Source organism: Kogia breviceps, chromosome 1 (assembly GCF_026419965.1).
Source record: "Kogia breviceps isolate mKogBre1 chromosome 1, mKogBre1 haplotype 1, whole genome shotgun sequence".
Classification (NCBI taxonomy): domain Eukaryota; kingdom Metazoa; phylum Chordata; class Mammalia; order Artiodactyla; family Physeteridae; genus Kogia; species Kogia breviceps.
The window spans coordinates 31341581-31359879 of record NC_081310.1 but is presented as its reverse complement, the minus strand read 5'-3'; the positions used below and the strand labels follow the sequence as shown (position 1 = coordinate 31359879).

At 36.3% G+C, this 18299-nt stretch overlaps 1 protein-coding gene across 4 annotated transcripts in view; it reads left to right on the top strand.

Moving 5' to 3' along the window:
* The window catches only part of RPS6KC1 (ribosomal protein S6 kinase C1), a 232629-nt gene that overhangs the window by 141576 nt on the left and 72754 nt on the right, over positions 1-18299 (top strand). For all 4 annotated transcript variants that reach the window (XM_067029882.1, XM_067029876.1, XM_059073278.2 and 1 more), the window contains one exon: positions 11316-11408. In XM_067029882.1, coding sequence (XP_066885983.1) covers positions 11316-11408 — 93 coding nt within the window. The remainder of the gene's footprint in view (positions 1-11315; positions 11409-18299) is intronic.

Sequence of the window (18299 nt, the reverse complement as noted above, 5' to 3'; positions counted from 1 at the left end):
TTTTTGTCTCTCAGTTTTATTTCTAACTAGAATGTTTGAGCATTTTGGTCTTTGGAATTTTATCAGTGATTTTCTTACAAGGCGTTGGTGGGAAGAAAAGCATTAAAGCAAACCACCAAAAGTGGAATGAAACGGGACTCAACTTTCTCCTTCTCTTTCTTGGCCCTTTATTCTTTACTCCATCCCTAATATCACCATGTGTAGAATGACAATAATTTATACTGAATTTTATTTGAAAATTTTAAAGATAAGTTATGATTCTTATACCATTCCTGCACCGTTTATTGATTCATGCTAAAACTAATTATTTAAGCATAAGTCCTACAAGTAGCAGGTATAGATCACCTAGAATTATAAAGGTATAATTCTAACAGGGATATTTAGGTTATTTGGGGCTACCCCTAGTCTTGTCTGGAAAGCAGGTGAATGTTTAAAACATTAGAAACATTTTGGTTTATCATTATTGTTTTTATGTTATGTCCATCTGGATTTGGCAAATTTCTGGAAGAAATTTTTCTGTTTTTTTCTTTATATGAAACTAAGTTTTTTTTTTCTGATGCAATTTAAGAGTTATACCTTCTAGAGGTGGGAGAAAGGGTTTATTTTCTTTTTTTAAAATTAAAAAAATTTTTTAATTTTTATATATTTTATTTTTTTTAACATCTTTATTTGAGTATAACTGTTTTACAATAGTGTGTTAGTTTCTCCTTTACAACAAAGTGAATCAGTTATACATATGTTCCCGTATCTCTTCCCTCTTTCATCACCCTCCCTCCCACCCTCCCTATCCCACTCCTCTAGGTGGTCACAAAGCACAGAGGTGAACTCCCTGTGCTATGCGACAGCTTCTCACTAGCTATCTAATTTACATTTGGTAGTGTGTATATGTCCCTGCCACTCTCTCACATCGTCACCGCTTACCCTTCCCCCTCCCCATATCCTCAAGTCCATGCTCTAGTAGGTCTGTGTTTTATTCCCGTCCTACCACTAATCTCTTCATGACATTTTTGTTTTCTTAGATTCCATATATATATGTTAGCATACGGTATTTGTTTTTCTCCTTCTGACTTACTTTACTCTGTATGACAGACTCCAGGTTATTTTCTTAATTGATCTAAGAGGCAGGCAGGCTTGTTCACATCTCAGTTCTGTCCCTTGAAGCCATGGAAGATTGGACAAGATACTTAACTCCACCTCTTAGCTTCAGTTTCTACATCTGAATAATGATGATAATAGTAATTCCTTACTAGATTGTAGTTAGGATTAAATGAGTTTAAAAAATCACTCATATGTGGATGCACGCGCACACACACACGTAAACATTCACGTGCCTACCTCATAAAAAGATCAGCCTATAAGCCAAGCTTTTAAGACTAGCTTAATAAGCATTAGCCCTGTTTTTCATCTCCCCTCATATATTGCTTTATATACCTTTTCCCACATTTTTAAATGCTTTTTATACTTTCTGAAAATTATAAAATGTCTCAATTTTCTAGTTTAAAAATAGCCCATTATTTAATTTTGGTTCATTGGACAACTAAAACTTTTTTTGCTGCTTTTCTGAGGCCTTTTCATTTTCTGTGTGACCTTTTAAAAAACATACAGTTATCAGAACTGTACTTATTAGTATAAGAATTTTTGTTGTTAAGCATTTGGCCAATCTTTTTAGAACAAAAACATATTCCAACTTGGAAGTAATATACTTTTGTTACTTGTTCTAACATAATAATTGTATTTAAGTAAGATAGCTACTGACTCATTTTCAGATTGTTAATTACTGTGACTCTCTGTATTCTGTTTGCTAATCTTTTCCTGTTTTCTTTCATCATTGTTTCAATTATATTATTTCCTTTAACACTTCACTATTGAATTTTATTTTTAATTTTTAAAATTAAAAACTTTTTATTGAAGTATAATTGACTTATAATATTATATTAGTTTCAGGTGTACAACATAGTGATTCAATATTTTTATACATTACAAAATGATCACCATGATAAGTCTAGTTATCATGTGTTACTTATTACAATACTATTGACTATATTCCTTATGCTGACGTATTTACTTTGTAACTGGAAGTTTGTACCTCTTAATCTACCTCACCTATTTCACTCACACCCCTTCCCTGCTCCGGCAACCACCAGTCTGTTCTCTGTATTTATGAGTATGTTTCTGTTTTGTTATTTTTATTCATTTGTTTTGTCTTTTAGATTCCACATGTAAGTGGAATCATACAATATTTATTTTTCCCTGACACTTAGCCTAATACCCTCTAGGTCCATTCATTTTGCAAATGGCAGGATTGAGTTTTATCTTTTTAAAAAATAAATTTATTTATTTTTGGCTGCGTTGGGTCTTCGTTGCTGCACATGGGCTTTCTCTAGCTGCGGCGAGCGCGCGTTACTTTTTGTTGTGGTGTGTGGGCTTCTCCTTGTGGTGGCTTCTCTTATTGTGGAGCACGGGCTCTAGGTGCGCGGGCTTCAGTAGTTGTGGCACGTGGGCTCAGTAGTTGTGGCACACGGGCTTAGTTGCTCTGCAGCATGTGGGATCTTCCCAGATCAGGGATCGAACCCATGTCCCCTGCATTGGCAGGCGGATTTTTTTTTTTTTTTTTTTTTTTTTTGCGATACGCAGGCTTCTCACTGTTGTGGCCTCTCCCGCTGCGGAGCACAGGCTCCGGACGCGCAGGCTCAGCGGCCATGGCTCACGGGCCCAGCCGCTCCGCGGCATGTGGGATCTTCCCAGACCGGGGCACGAACCCGTGTCCCCTGCATCGGCAGGCGGACTCTCAACCACTGTGCCACTAGGGAAGCCCCGGCAGGCGGATTCTTAACCACTGCGCCACCAGGGAAGTCCCTGAATTTTATCATTTTTAAATGGAATATTTATCTAAACATTACTTTGAATCTAATTCTTATTTTCTGTGGAGTTGGCAACCTACCCTGTGTGCTATCCTGATGTGTATGTTCTCCATCCATTTTGGGGGATACTCATAAATGTATTAAATAGGATGTGCCTCTATGAACTTTTACTAAATCCATCTTGTATATAAATACAATTGATCCTTGAACAACATGGGTTTGAACAGTGCAGGTTCACTTACACGTGGATTTCTTCCAGCAGTAAATACTGCAGTACTATGCAATCTGAAGTTGGTTGAATCCATGGATACAGGAGGAATTGTGGATACAGAGGGCTACTATAAGTTGTATTAGGATTTTCAACTGTGGGGAGGGTTGGCACCCCAACCCTGTGTTATTCAAGGGATAACCATATTCTAAAAGTTTTAGGGAGTCAAAATCAGCAGTATTCTGTTCTTTCTATTAATGTTAACTTTGAATGTTCTACTTATACTTACTCATTCAAACTCCCCATTTATGCATCCCCTGTTACAGTTCCCCACAATCATTTTATGGAGCAATAACTTATTAGGCAAATAAATATATAAAGCCTGCTGTATAGCTTTTGACTTGGAGAAAGGAACCATGAAGCATATTAGTCAGAATTTTCCTTCAAGCATAGCTTCAAATGAAAATAAAACAAAAAGAGATCTAGTATAGGAAAGCTGATTGTATTAGATTTATATAAATTCATTAAGCATCTGTTATGACTCTGCATGTATACAGTATCAAACTAGATATACTTTGGAGTTATATTAAAGATATGACATATTAAAGATATGACACAGTTTCTGCTTTTGCAAACCCTAAAACATAATTGAGGACCCCAAATATGTACGTAATTGAGGAAACAAAAGTTAAAGAGGATTGTGAGAGCCATGTAGAATAATGGAAACTTGTATCAGGAAGGGTTAAAAAGGGGTACCTAGTGAATCAGATTTGATATGCTAGGATTTTTTTTCAGTTCTTAGGCAAGGAGGTTAGAGAAGAGTTTTTCTTGATAGAGCAAGATGTTTTTCTTTTAGGGTAAGGATTTGCTTTTTATTTTCACTTTTGTATTTTACTCTATTAAATCTGGCCCTTATTTAGGTCAGAGATATGCTTGATTATTTTTTATCTGTAATTTAACTTAAATGTCTTCTAGAGGTTCTGGATGAGCTTGGTGAATTTATTATTTCTCTTCTTTAACCATCTTTAGGCAATAGTTTCAACCAACACAATGAGAGAATGATATAAATGATTTTTAGCAAATCTTAAATTCTGTGCAGAGCAGATATTATTTCTTTCTTGAATATATGTGCAAATATTTCTTTCTCATCTGGTTGATTAAGAAAATAAAGGAATCCTTTGTGGGTTTGAAATTTTTTGTTGATTACTGTTTTTCCCTTTGGTGCAGTCTAGGTCATGACTCACTGTACCTGAGTTTTCTGTGGTAGTTCAAGCTTTTGCTTTATTGAGTTTATTTGAGACTCTTATGTGGTAAATAAAAAAGTTCTGAATTTCCCCATCGTTGGTTGATAATATCCTTTTCAAAAAAGGACAGAAAGGAGCAAAAGCACTCTCCTACTCTTTCTTTTCTTCATTACTTCATTACTAAAAGGCTCCCAGGAAACTTAAGGGGCAAGTCTGAGAAAAAAAGGAAATGAGTTTTATTTGAACTAAAGGTGCAGTTTTAACTAAAGGAGATGGATTTCTTTTCCTTTTTTTTTTTTTTTTTAATTGTTGGTGACTTTGAATGATTTAAGAATTGGTATTAGAGGGAACTTCTCTGGAAAAGACTAGAAATAGCTTATTTGCTATTTTTATCTCTAGGAATTTAAAACTTAAGATCAATGAAATTTAGAAAAAGACAGTGAATGGTCTAAATTTAGGACATAAAGGATTGTGTAGTTTTTAAAGCACAAATACCTTTTTTTTGTTTGCAATTACAAGGTACGAATGAAAATACAGTTGGCCCTCTGTACCCATGGGTTCCACATTTGTGGATTAAACCAACTGCAGATCGAAAATATTTGGGGAGAAAAAATTCTAGAAATTTCTAAGAAACAAAACTTGAATTTGGCACCTGTTGTCAACTACTGACAGCATTTACATTGCATTAGGTATTATAAGTAGTTTAGAGATGATTTAAAGTATATGGGAGGATGTGTGTAGGTTATATGTAAATACTACACCATTTTAAATAAGGGACTTGAGCATCTGAGGATTTTGGTATTCGTGGGGATCCTGGAACCAATCCCCTGTGTATACTGAGGGACAACTGTAGAATGTGTGGCTTTCCTGAATGTTTTGTGGATTTTGAGTATAGTTGCTATAATATTGAAAATATTTCTCTGTTGTGCATTTTGTTTACTGGTATTATTGGTATTTCTCAATTTGTCTTTAGTAAATATTTTAAAATGAGTGTTGTGTTACCCTTAGTGAGACATGGGCAAAGCAAAGATAGAAATCAGGTGCATTCCAAGTCAGTATAGGACTGCAGTTAAGAGTTGTGCTTGAAATGTGATGTAAGAGAGACTTTTTTAGGAAACTGAGTATTGAGGGTTAACAGGTTGCCAGTGAAAGTCTCGGCAAAGCCAAAAATCTACAGATGAAGCCAAATTCAGAAACTAGTGTAGTTAGCTATCATGGTTCAGAGCGTGGATTCTTGATATGTTCTTTGTAGAGCTATCCTTTTGTCCTTGATTGCTTGTTCCTTCCCAAATAAAGCTGACTTACTCTCAGGTTATTTAAGGATGAATAGCTAACTCTACTCCACATGTGGTTGGTGGACCAGCAGCACAGCATCACCTGGTAGCTTCTTGGAAATGCAGAATCTTAGGCTCCACCAAAGACTACTGAATCCGAGTCTCCATTTTTACAAGGTCCTCAGGTGATGTGCATGCATGTTAAAGTTTGAAAAGTACCTCACTAACAGATTGGTAAGAACTGAGATAGGTCTCATTGAGAAAAGGGAATAATATCGAGTGAAAGAGACTCTGGGCAGGATAAACAACAGCTTTAAAAAACCCCCCAAATGAAAACAAAGGTAAGGTTCACTTAACCATTTAGACAATGTTGAACAGGAATAGTAAATAGGTTTTACTAGTGTGCTAACTCTAGTCCACTGGTAGTGGCTGTATTGCAAGACAGAGTGTGGGACTAATAGAGTCTGCCATTGGCTTGAGCAGTTGAGTCATATATACTTGCCATCTTTGGTTTTGAAGGTTGTTGGATTATCATATATTCTTGCCTTTCCCTTCTCCTCACCCTCTGTATTTAAGTTTTGAACTCCTTGCTTCTCTAGGCATCTTCTGATATAGTAGCTAATACAAATAAGTGAAAATTTTACTTTTTTCTTTAAGGAAATCAACCATGTTGCCTAGAAATATTTCCACCCCATCCTGCCCCAATAGCATTGGCTGAAGTTTTCCTAAACAATGTTATATTATTTTATAAATAAGATTTAATCCCCTCTTATCTATTACCTAGTTTTGTCATCTTAGACAAATTGCTTAACCTTGCTGCTTTTCAGTTTTCTCATCTGAAAAAAAAATGTTGGACTTGATCTTGGTCTCTTTCTTTTCTTAAAATTCTGTGGATTTATGTTTCCTTTTGCCATCTAAAAAAGGAATAGATCTATAGGGATTCTACCCAATTTAAACACTGCATATCAGAAATACAGGGTTTTTTATTGATGGTTTTATTTCATGATCTTTCTTTGTTCATTTCTCTGATCTTAAACTTTTATAGATGGTTAAAGTAGAAAGAGAACTTGAATGATCACTTTGCCTTTGGTCTTTCCCCATTACAATTTCACCATTCCTGTCTTTGCAAAAGTAACCTTACTAAATCACTGTTTTCGTTGGGTTGCTTCTCATACAAAAACTTGTTTTCTAGAGTCTGGAAAACATAGTCCAGACTTTTTTCCCTGGCATTCAAGGCCTGTTAAAGTCAATAAAACTGACCTACCTTAAAAGTGCAATTTTATTTTCCTTTGTTCTACAATTTGAACATTCTTTTCCCCATCAAGAGAGTTCTTTATTCCCCAATCCTATGTATAATATCCTTTCCTAACCTAATTCCTATATAACATTTAAACTTCCCTTTGATTCTACTTCTTTCTGAGACCACAGGTTATCATACATGTGATAAACTAGTGACTTATCTCTATTGTCTTATATTTTAAAAAAATGTCTTATTGTTACTTAACTTTTCATGTATTTGGCTTATCTCCTCAGGTAAATTGTAAACTTCTTGAAGCTAGGGTCCATGTCTTTTTTTTTTTTCTTTTAATATTTATTTATTTGGCTGTGCCATGTCTTAGTTGCAGCATATGGGATCTTTAGTTGCAGCGTATGGGATCTTTAGTTGCGGCATGAGGGCTCTTAGTTGTGGCATGTGGGCTGTTAGATGCAGCATGCGGGATCTAGTTCCCTGACCAGGGATTGAACCCGAGCCCCCTGCATTGGGAGCGCAGAGTCTTAACTGCTGGACCACCAGGGAAGTCATGGGATGGTGTCTTTTGATGATTTATATCCCTTTCAGTTATCATGCACATAGTGGGCACACAGTAATTTATTGAAAGGCACAGTAGAGATTTTGTGGTTTGCTGTCTTTGCTGTTGAGATTACTAAAGTGAACTGATAACTTTCTTTGGAGACTGAAAGATCCAATGACATTACTGAATAAGAGGAATAAGTAGGAGATAGGGATGTTGGACGTGTTTGGCCATATTTTCAAAGATGAATGTAATGGATAAGTTATCACTTAAAGTATTCTTTTTCCTCCTATAACTTTTCCTAACCATTCCTTTCACCAAAATCACAAGCAATTCTTGTTCTTACTTGGTAATAGAGTAGAGGGAGATGAATTCTTAATTATCAGAATGTGTTGTGTTGCAGAAGGACTGCAAGCAATAGAGTAAGGAGTTGGGGTCTAGCCTAGGATCTTTCACTGCTCGTTCTTACAGTAAACACCCAACCATTCTGAACTTCCTTTTATTTATCTGTAAAATGGGGATTATAATAATAACTTCTTGTAAGTGCTACACTCAGGCCAGGGTGAGGTATGAAGATAAAATAATATAGATTAAGAGAGAAGAGACTGTTTCTGTTATATGTCTATTAAAATACTCTGCTAACTGTTTTTCTATCCTTAAAAATTCCCCTTGGATTTTAGGGAGGCAGAGATGTATCTGTGTTCTATGTCATCTAGCTCAGCACCTAATAAAGTGAGATTAAAAAGGAAATTTTTGGAAACATATCCTAGAAGTAGAAATTAAATAGATTAAAAAAAATTATTATCGGGCTTCCCTCGTGGCACAGTGGATACAGCCACTATGGAGAACAGTATGGAAGTTCCTTAAAAAAACTACAAATAGAACTACCATACGACCCTGCAATCCCACTACTGGGCATATACCCTAAGAAAACCATAATTCAAAAAGAGTCATGGAAAAAAAAAAAAAGTCATGTACCAAAATGTTCATTGCAGCTCTATTTACGATAGCCAGGACATGGAAGCAACCTAAGTGTCCATCAACAGATGAATGGATAAAGAAGATGTGGCACATATATACAATGGAATATTACTCAGCCATAAAAAGAAATGAAACTGAGTCATTTGTAATGAGGTGGATAGACCTGGAGTCTGTCATACAGAGTGAAGTAAGTCAGAAGGAGGAAAACAAATACCGTATGCTAACACATATATATGGAATCTAAGAAAAAAAATGTCATGAAGAGATTAGTGATAGGATGGGAATAAAACACAGACCTACTAGAGCATGGACTTGAGGATATGGGGAGGGGGAAGGGTAAGATGTGACGAAGTGAGAGAGTGGCAGGGACATATATACACTACCAAATGTAAATTAGATAGCTAGTGGGAAGCTGCCGCATAGCACAGGGAGACCAGCTCGGTGGTTTGTTACCACCTAGAGGGGTGGGATAGGGAGGGTGGGAGGGAGAGTGATGCAAGAGGGAAGAGATATGGGAACATATGTATATGTATAACTGATTCACTTTGTTGTAAAGGAGAAAGTAACATACTATTGTATAACAGTTATACTCCAATAAAGATGTTAAAAAAAAAAAAAAAGAATCCATCTGCCAATGCAGATGACACAGGTTCAAATCCTTGTCTGGGAAGATCCCACATGCTGCAGAGCAACTAAGCCCGTGTGCCACGACTGCTGAGCCTGAGCTCTAGAGCTCATGAACCACAACTACTGAGCCCACATGCTATAACTACTGAAGCCCGTGTGCCTGGAGCCTGTGCTCCGCAACAAGAGAAGCCACCACAATGAGAAGCTTGCACACCACAATGAAGTGTAACCCCTGCTCACCGCAACTAGAGAAAGCCTGCATGCAGCAAAGAGGTAACCCCTGCTCGCCGCAACTAGAAAAAGCCTGCACGCAGCAACAAAGACCCAATACAGCCAAAAATAAATAAATAAAATAAATTTTTAAAAAAACATAAAAAAGAGCAGTATACTTTAAAAAAAGAAAAGATTATTATCATCCTGTCCAGTTGCCACTGTCATCAGCATTCTCAAGTTAAGTCTCTTTAAAAAATAAAAAATTGTCTTTTTAAAAAAAAATTGAATACCACCTCTTTAGGCATATTGAAGTTAGTATTTGCTTACTCAACCTAAAAACAAAAATTTTTTTGAAAGCAATTAGGATTGCTGCTTTTAGAAAATTTCACAAAGTGACAGTTTTCCTCGTTTGTAAAAGACACCTAATTTGTCTATGCAACCTCCCTCACTTGTTACCCTCCTCTCTTCCTCTTTTTTTTTTTTTTTTCCAGTACGCAGGCCTTTCACTGTTGTGGCCTCTCCCGTCGCGGGGCACAGGCTCCGGACGCGCAGGCTCAGTGGCCATGGCTCATGGGCCCAGCCGCTCCGCGGCATGTGGGATCCTCCCGGACCAGGGCACGAACCCGAGTCCCCTGCATTGGCAGGCAGACTCTCAACCACTGCGACACGTGGGAAGCCCTCTTTCTTCCTCTTTTTTCTGCTCTTTCTCTTTGCTTCCAACCAACATGCTAGGCACGGTGAATATAAAGACGAATAAGGCATATTTCCTGTTCTCAAGGAGCTTCTTGTCTAGTGATGCTGAGCTGCACTAGGACTTGAAGTATCAAAAATGTAACTCAGTAACTCTGGTAAGCATGACATTTGGTTAACCAGGATATTTATTGTCTACTCATGGGGATGATAAATGTTTCCTATATATGCTAACAGATTTTTTACAACAAAAAGTTCTGCTTTGAGGGTATAATAAGGCTGTGTGTGTCCTGTCAGCCTTTGCAGCATCACCATTTTAATATAAGGATTAATAAAGCATTGCTTTCTGGTTGTAAATGCCAAATGGAGATGTCTTTAGAGTTTATCTAGTCTAATGTTTTACTTTACTGATAGGGAAAAACTAAGACCAATGGATGGAAAGTTAGGATTATTCTTTTATTGTATGTGGTACTGAAATATCCCTTCCTTATTCACTGATCTCTTTTGGACTTTTTTTTGTGGCCAACAGACTAAGTTTTCCACATCACAGATGCTCAGATATTAAAAAATATTTTCTTTCTTCTGTAAATCAGTTCTAATAATTATTGGTTATATGACAGAGTTTCTTAATTTTTCACCATTATTGGCAATTCTGATTGAACTTGAATTTACCAAGCCCTCTTAACATACCTAGTATGTATTTATAAAGTAACATTAAAGGACTATAGTTTGTGTTTTTTTTGGTACGCGGGCCTTTCACTGTTGTGGCCTCTACCGTTGCGGAGCACAGGCTCTGGATGCGCAGGCTCAGTGGCCATGGCTCATGGGCCCAGCCGCTCTGCGGCATGTGGGATCTTCCCGGACCGGGGCACGAACCCATGTCCCCTGCATCGGCAGGCGGACTCTCAACCACTGCGCCACCAGGGAAGCCCAGGACTATAGTTTTATGATGAGAGAAAATGACTTATGTTCCTTCCCTCCCCAAGCTTATCTATCGTTACATTTGTTTTAGTCCCCTCCTTCTAAATTACTCTTGAGCCTTCTGGGGTAAATATAAGGCTGTGATTGATTGTTGGCTCAGTTAGCCATTTGTTACAAAGTTTCATCACAGCTGTACAGTTCTGAATTGCATTGTTGCTCTGGAAACTATCAGCTCATTAACTTTTCTTTTTAAAATTTTGTTTTCAATGTTATGATTTATTTACTTGCAAGTATTTTCTTGATTTTTATTTTTGATTTTCTTCATTTTTGATTTTATTATTTTTTAATTTTATATTACAGACAAATAGAAACTTCCTCCTTTCATCTTTCCATTCTCTGATTTATGATAAATTTAGTTCCTTTGGCCTGACATTTGCTTCAGCAGGCAGTCTTCCTTCAAGCACCTCCCTGATTGATGTATAATCTTTGATATCTTCCATTAGCCTCCAGGATCACTAAGTTCAAGGCCCCCTTGGAACCTAAGGAGCCCTGCCGAGGAGCTGAAGGCCTTCAGAGTCCTTGGGGTGATTGACAAGGTAATTCTTCAGTGTCTCTTCAAGAGTTCAGTCATAAATCGATGCATGCTGACATTATGTCTTTGAAGCTTTGGATCTTAAGGATATGAAACAAAAGGAGAAAATGACTCAAATGCATCTGCACTTTAAAATAACAAAAGAGAAGAGAAAAAGCTTTTATCTAAGCAATCCATGTAAGGTCATGCAAAATATACTTGTGTTAAAGGAGAAGGTGCTTATTTGTTGGGATTCAGTCTAGTAAGGGGTTTGGTTTTATAAACCTGTTATAGTTATAAAAACTAGTGAGTCAGTAGTTGTTCAACATTAACTGGTATAGTCAATCTAATGGTAAAAAAAAATGACTTTCTCCTAATAAATACCATTTCTTGAGTACCTGCTAAGTATCAAACCATGTATTAGGCATTTATATAATATAAACAATGTATTAATCCTATCCAACCTGTTATTTGCATGTTGGTGGAAAAGCGATGCTTAGAACAGTTTAAGTAACTTGCCCAGAAATCACATAGTTATTTAGGGTGGTACTGAAATTCAAACGTAGATCGTTGTGACATCAAAAGCTGTGCTTTTTCCAATACACTTAAACCCCCTTTTGCACACACACATTTTTATATTTGGAATAAAACTACTGTGATAACAGAGGTCTCTGCCATTGAGTTTCCCCAAATTTGGTGACATCTCAGATATGCCAGACATTAACAGTACTGAGCCTGTCAGAGAGTTTAGAAATGTAATTAAAAAATCATACACAGTAAACCGTGTTTTACATATATTTGGTCAACCACCACTTTATCTTTCAAAGTGAAAGAAAATGCCTTAATATTAGGTATAAATTAATTTCATCTTTTTTATGTTAGCCATGTTTTATGAAACACCTTAGTGTTTATTTACAACTTCATGTTCATTCAGCACTTCTTGTGTTCTAAAGTGTGTGAGTCCATGCTAAAATTGAACAATATGCAGTATATTTCAGGTAATTTGAACACTAACTAATAAGAGTTTGAGGTATTTCAAAATAAACAGTAGGTTGGATATTACATGAAGCTGTCAGGTCTTATTATATTCTTATAAGCATCATTTTTCTCAAATAGATTTACTTGACTGAATTTTGAAGTTAAAGAATTCTAAGCAGTAGGACTTTTGAGCCTGAACTATTTCCTTAACCATGCTTTTCCTAGCCTTTCCAGTTTAAAGAACATTCTGTTTGAGAATACAGAGAAGTAAAATAGCAATTAAATAGTTCTTGGATTAATGAAAGGTTCTTGGATTTCTGTGCAGGCAAATATACTTTTTTGATGTACAGTGTCTCCTCCTTCTCTTAGATCTGTTTATTTTGACAAAGTGTGACCTTTCATTGCTCTGCTCTAATCATGAGTAGGTCACCTTTAAGTCCTGATAATAGCTATAAGTCTCATATGTATCCAGATAAGGATGTTGACAGTAGAAGAATTCCTAAATTCTATGCTGAGGCATAATTCATTACTGTCTTTGTTCTATTAACCTGGGGAGTATGTTGGTATTTAGAAGGGGACATTTTAACTTTTCTAAGTAGAAACAAGGAAATATGAACTTGGGAGTTAATAAGCTTTACAAATAAAATTTAAAAATTTGTATACCAGTCTCTCCTTTGTAAAAACATGAATAGGTAGATTTTTTAAAAACTTGAATTTTTTTTAATTGGAGTATAATTGCTTTACAATGTTGTGTTTTGAATTTTTTTTTTTTTTTTCCCGGTATGTGGGCCTCTCACTGTTGCAGCCTCTCCCGTTGTGGAGCACAGGCTCAGCGGCCATGGCTCACGGGCCCAGCCGCTCCACGGTATGTGGGACCTTCCCGGACCGGGGCATGAACCCGTGTCCCCTGCATCGGCAGGCGGACTCTCAACCACTGCGCCACCAGGGAAGTCCTTGAATTGTTTTTTAAGATAAATTCCTCCCCACTGTAATGAGGGATACCTAAAATTTGGGTTTTAGAAACTTGAAGTTTGGAAGAGAAGTGTTGTGTCAATTCAAACAGCTAGAAAATACACTGGATACATTAATCTCACCTGAACCGCTCGGATTCTGTTTCATTAATATGTTCTTCATGAGTTATTTTGAGTGTTACTATCTAATAACTCAGGAAAATAAAATTTCCCTAGGAATAGAATTTTATAGACTTTTATAGATAAAGTAAATAAAGCAGATTTGTTCATTAATATCTAGCCTGTAAGCTCCATGAAAATAAGATCGTGTCTTGTTCACCTCTATAATCTCATAGCACCTAGAATCATGCCTGGCACATAATGGATGCTTAAAAATTTGTTGAATGAATGAAATTGAGACTTAAATAACTTTAAATATATCATATATAGAGTGACACCTACTGGTATAATGTGAGACTGCTACCTAGTATCATGGTTCAAGACACTCAGATGTCTTCACCCAGAGGCACAGTAATTGCAATGCTGTATCTTGGTCTAGAATTCAAAGGGGTGTAAGTGACTTTCTGTTCTTTAATTGGGATTAGAAAATCTTTCATTAATATATATATGGGACAAGGAACTTAAGCTCTTAGAATATCAATAAGCTGGTGTGCATTCAGAAGCAAGAATGATAAGGCTAGTGAAGGCCCTCAAAATTGTATCATACAAAGAAGAGCTGAAAAATGAGGTTAACCTAATAAAAATGTGTGGTCTTCACATTTTTGAGGGCTATACAGGATAGAGTGAATATATAATGTTCTGTTCAGGGTAAAAGGGGTTATTAAGTATGCCAGAGCAATAGATACAAACTAGGACGTCTTAGACAAAATAGGGCATCTGTCTTTCCTGGGAGAAAGACAGTGAGGGATGAGCCTTTTTTGTTCATATCCCCCAAAGGATACAACTAGAAGTAAATGAGTACACATTTTTAAGTTTTGGGCTAATGATTAGAGATACCTTTCAAGAATTAGGATTGACCAAAGGTGGATTGGATTCCTTCATATCTTATTTGTTTCTTGTCATTAGAAATACTCAAGTAAAGGCTGAAGGATCATTGATGAGGATGTTGTACAAGGAATCAAGCATTGGATGGGTTTTTTTTTTTTTTTTTTTTTTGCGTTACGCGGGCCTCTCACAGTTGTGGCCTCTCCTGTTGTGGAGCACGGGCTCTAGACGCGTAGGCTCAGCGGCCATGGCTCACGGGCCCAGCCGCTCCGCGGCATGTGGGATCCTCCCAGACCAGGGCACGAACCCGTGTCCCCTGCATCGGCAGGTGGACTCTCAACCACTGCGCCACCAGGGAAGCCCCTGGATGGGTTTTTATGTTAGATAACTTTTAAAGATTTCTTTTAGCCCTCAGACTCATTTACACATAGTCTTCATATAGTAATAGCTAGGGAAAGTAGACATTAGTGAAATACAGTACTCAGATAAGAAGGATGGGATTGCTATTGTTTTCTTATAAGTTTGTGCATGTGTGGATGCAAACTTTTGTGTTTCTGTGTGTGAGGTATGAATATATAGAGTATGTATATGTTTGTGTGTAGAAGGATTGTTTATATATAAGTAGTTTGCAGTTGAATTAGAAGTCTGGATTGGTAGTTTGATTGCTAATAGGATGCCCAAGTGCTGGGAGAGTTTCTGAGAAAGTTCACTATTATATAGCTTATCTATAAAAAGGATAAAGGAATCCATAATCTAGTAATGTACTAATGTCAGTTTCCTGGTTTTGATATTGTGCTATAGGTATATAAGATGTTACCATCAGGAGAAGCTGGGTGAATGGTACATGGGACTCTGTTATTTTTGCAACTTCTTGTGAGTTTTAAACAGAGTTTAAAAAAAAAGGCTAGGAGGAACACTGACTTGAACATCAGAGTAAAAATACCAAGATGTGATCCCTTCACGCCCAGTTAACTCTTCTGGTCTGTGTGTAGCTGGAGAGTCATTCTGCATGTGGTTTGTGTATGGTGTTTACAAGGTTAACCAGTGAGGATGGTATGGTTGGATTGCCCAAATACATTGCCACTCCTTGAAAAACAGCTTCAGTGGGATGCTTTATAAGTCACTGTTATAAGAGATGCCACATAGTGTAAACCTAAAACTATTACTTCAAGTGCTTTGGCATTTTGTAATTGAGATAGCTTCCCAACTTTATCTGATGCTTGCTGGGTAGAATTCTTGGGTTGGCTTGCTATTGGGAAAAAATTTAATAACTTAGATGAAATGCACCAATTTGTAAAAAAATGTAGACTATCACCTAATATGAAATGGATAATTTGAATAGCACTGTAACTATTAAGGAAATCGAACTTACAATAAAAAATATTCCTAAAATGAAATCTTGGGGCTCAACTGGTTTCACTGGAGAATTCTACCAAAATTTTAAAGAATTGACACTGATTCTGTATATTCTTTTCCAGATAATGGAAGAAGGTGGATCAGTTCTCAGTTCATTTTATGAGGCTAATATTGTCCTAATACCAAAATCAAAGACAGTACAAAAAAGAAAATTATAGGCCAATATTCACAGATACAGAAATCCTCAACAAAATATTAGCAAATAGAAATCAGCAGTATGTAAAAGGAATTATGTCCCATGACCAAGGGGGGTTGATTTCAGGGATGCCAGGTTGGTTCAGTGTTCGAAAATCAATCAGTGTAATCCATCCACATTAACAAGAGGAAGAATTTTATGAGTGTACCAATTGATACAGAAAAAGCATTTGAAAAATTCAACACTGATTCATGATTTTAAAAAATAATCACTCTAAAAACTAGGAATAGAGTGGAACTTCCTCAACTTGGTTAAGAATATCTGTAAAAATTTCACAGCTAATACCATAGTTAATGATGAATGACTGAATGCTTTACCCCAAGGTTGGGAACAAGGCATATTCTTAACACATCTATTAAACATAGTACTGGAAGTTTTAGATAGTACTGCTAAGCAAGATGAAGAAATAAAAGGCATATGAATTGGAAAGAAAGAAAACAGTTGACCCTATTTGAAAGAGACATGATGTTCTACACATATAAAAACATGGAATCTATCAAAAAACTAGAACTAATAAGTGAATTCAGCAAGGTTGCAAGATATAAAATCAGCTTACAAAAATGTTATATTTCTATATACTAACGGTGAACACATAGAAACTGAGTTAAAAATACAATATCATTTACAATCACTCCAAAAATATTGAACTACTTAGGTGTTAATATAACAAAATATGTACAAGACATTTGTGCTGTAAAGTATAAAACTGATGAGAAAAAATCAAAGGTCTAAATAATTGGAGAAATGTGACATGTTTATGGCTTGGAAGACTCAACATAGAAATGATGGAAATGATATAAATTCTCCCCAAATCAATACACAATTTTAACATAGTTTCTGTCAAATTCTAGTTTTTTTTGTAGACATAGGCCAACTTACTTTAAAATTTACATGGGAAAGTATAGGAACTATAATAGGTAAAACAGCTTTGAAAAAAGAATAAGTGGGTACAATTTACTTGATTTCAAGACCATATAGCTATATAGTAATCAAGACAGTGTAGTATTGGTATAGGGAGAGACACATAAATCAATGGAGTAGAATAGAGAATGCAGTAATAGCCCCACAAATGCGGCCAGCTGACTTTTAACAAAGGTACAAAAGCAGACCTTCTAGGAAGAATCATCTTTTTAATAAATAGTGCTGGAACTGTTGGATGTCTATTGACAAAAAAATGAACCTTAACTTATACCTCATATGTTATACAAAAATTAGCTCAAAATGGATCATACATTTAAATGTGAAGTGTGAAACTATGTAACTTCTCAAAGTAAACAGAGGAAAAAATCTTCAGTAGCTAAGCTTTGGCTTATAGAGGTTTTAGATGTGACACTGAAAGCATGATTCATAAAAGGAAAAATTGATAAGTTGACTTTATCAAGATTAAAAACTTTTGGTCTGTGAAAAACCCATTAAGAGAATGAAAAGACAAGCTACAGACTAGGAGAAATTATTTGCAAACCACATATTTAACAAAGGACTCATCTAGAATCTGTAAAGAATTCTTGAAAGCCAGCATTAAAAAACCCAAACAATACAACCAGAAAATTAACAAAAGATACAAAAAGCCATTTCACCAGATTAAATGATGGCAAATTAGCATATGAAAAGATGTTCAACATCACCTGTCATTAGTGAAATGCAAAAGAAGATCACGATGAGGCATCACTATACACCTATTAGAAAACTTTATTTGTATTAACCCCAAACTGGAAACAACCAAAATGTCTTACAATAAGTGAACAGTTAAACTGTGGTGCATCGATACCATGTAATATTACTCAGCAATAAAAAGGAATGAACTACTGATACACACATCAACTGGGATGGATCTCAGGGGCATTATGCTGAATAAAAAAGTCAATCTCGAGTCAGCTCTACCCACCACCAGTCCCTCCCATCACGGAACTTGCACAAGCCTCTTAGATAGCCTCATCCATCAGAGGGCAGACAGCAGAAGCAAGAATAACTACAATCCTGCAGCCTGTGGAACAAAAACCACATTCACAGAAAGATAGACAAGATGAAAAGGCAGAGGGCTATGTACCAGATGAAGGAACAAGATAAAACCCCAGAAAAACAACTAAATGAAGTGGGGATAGGCAACCTTCCAGAAAAAGAATTCAGAATAATGATAGTGAAGATGATCCAGGACCTCAGAAAAAGAATGGAGGCAAAGATCAAGAAGATGCAAGAAATGTTTAACAGAGACCTAGAAGAATTAAAGAACAAACAGAGATGAACAATACAATAACTGAAATGAAAACTACAATAGAAGGAATCAATAGCAGAATAACTGAGGCAGAAGAATGGATAAGTGACCTGGAAGACAGAATGGTGGAATTCACTGCTGAGTAACAGAATAAAGAAA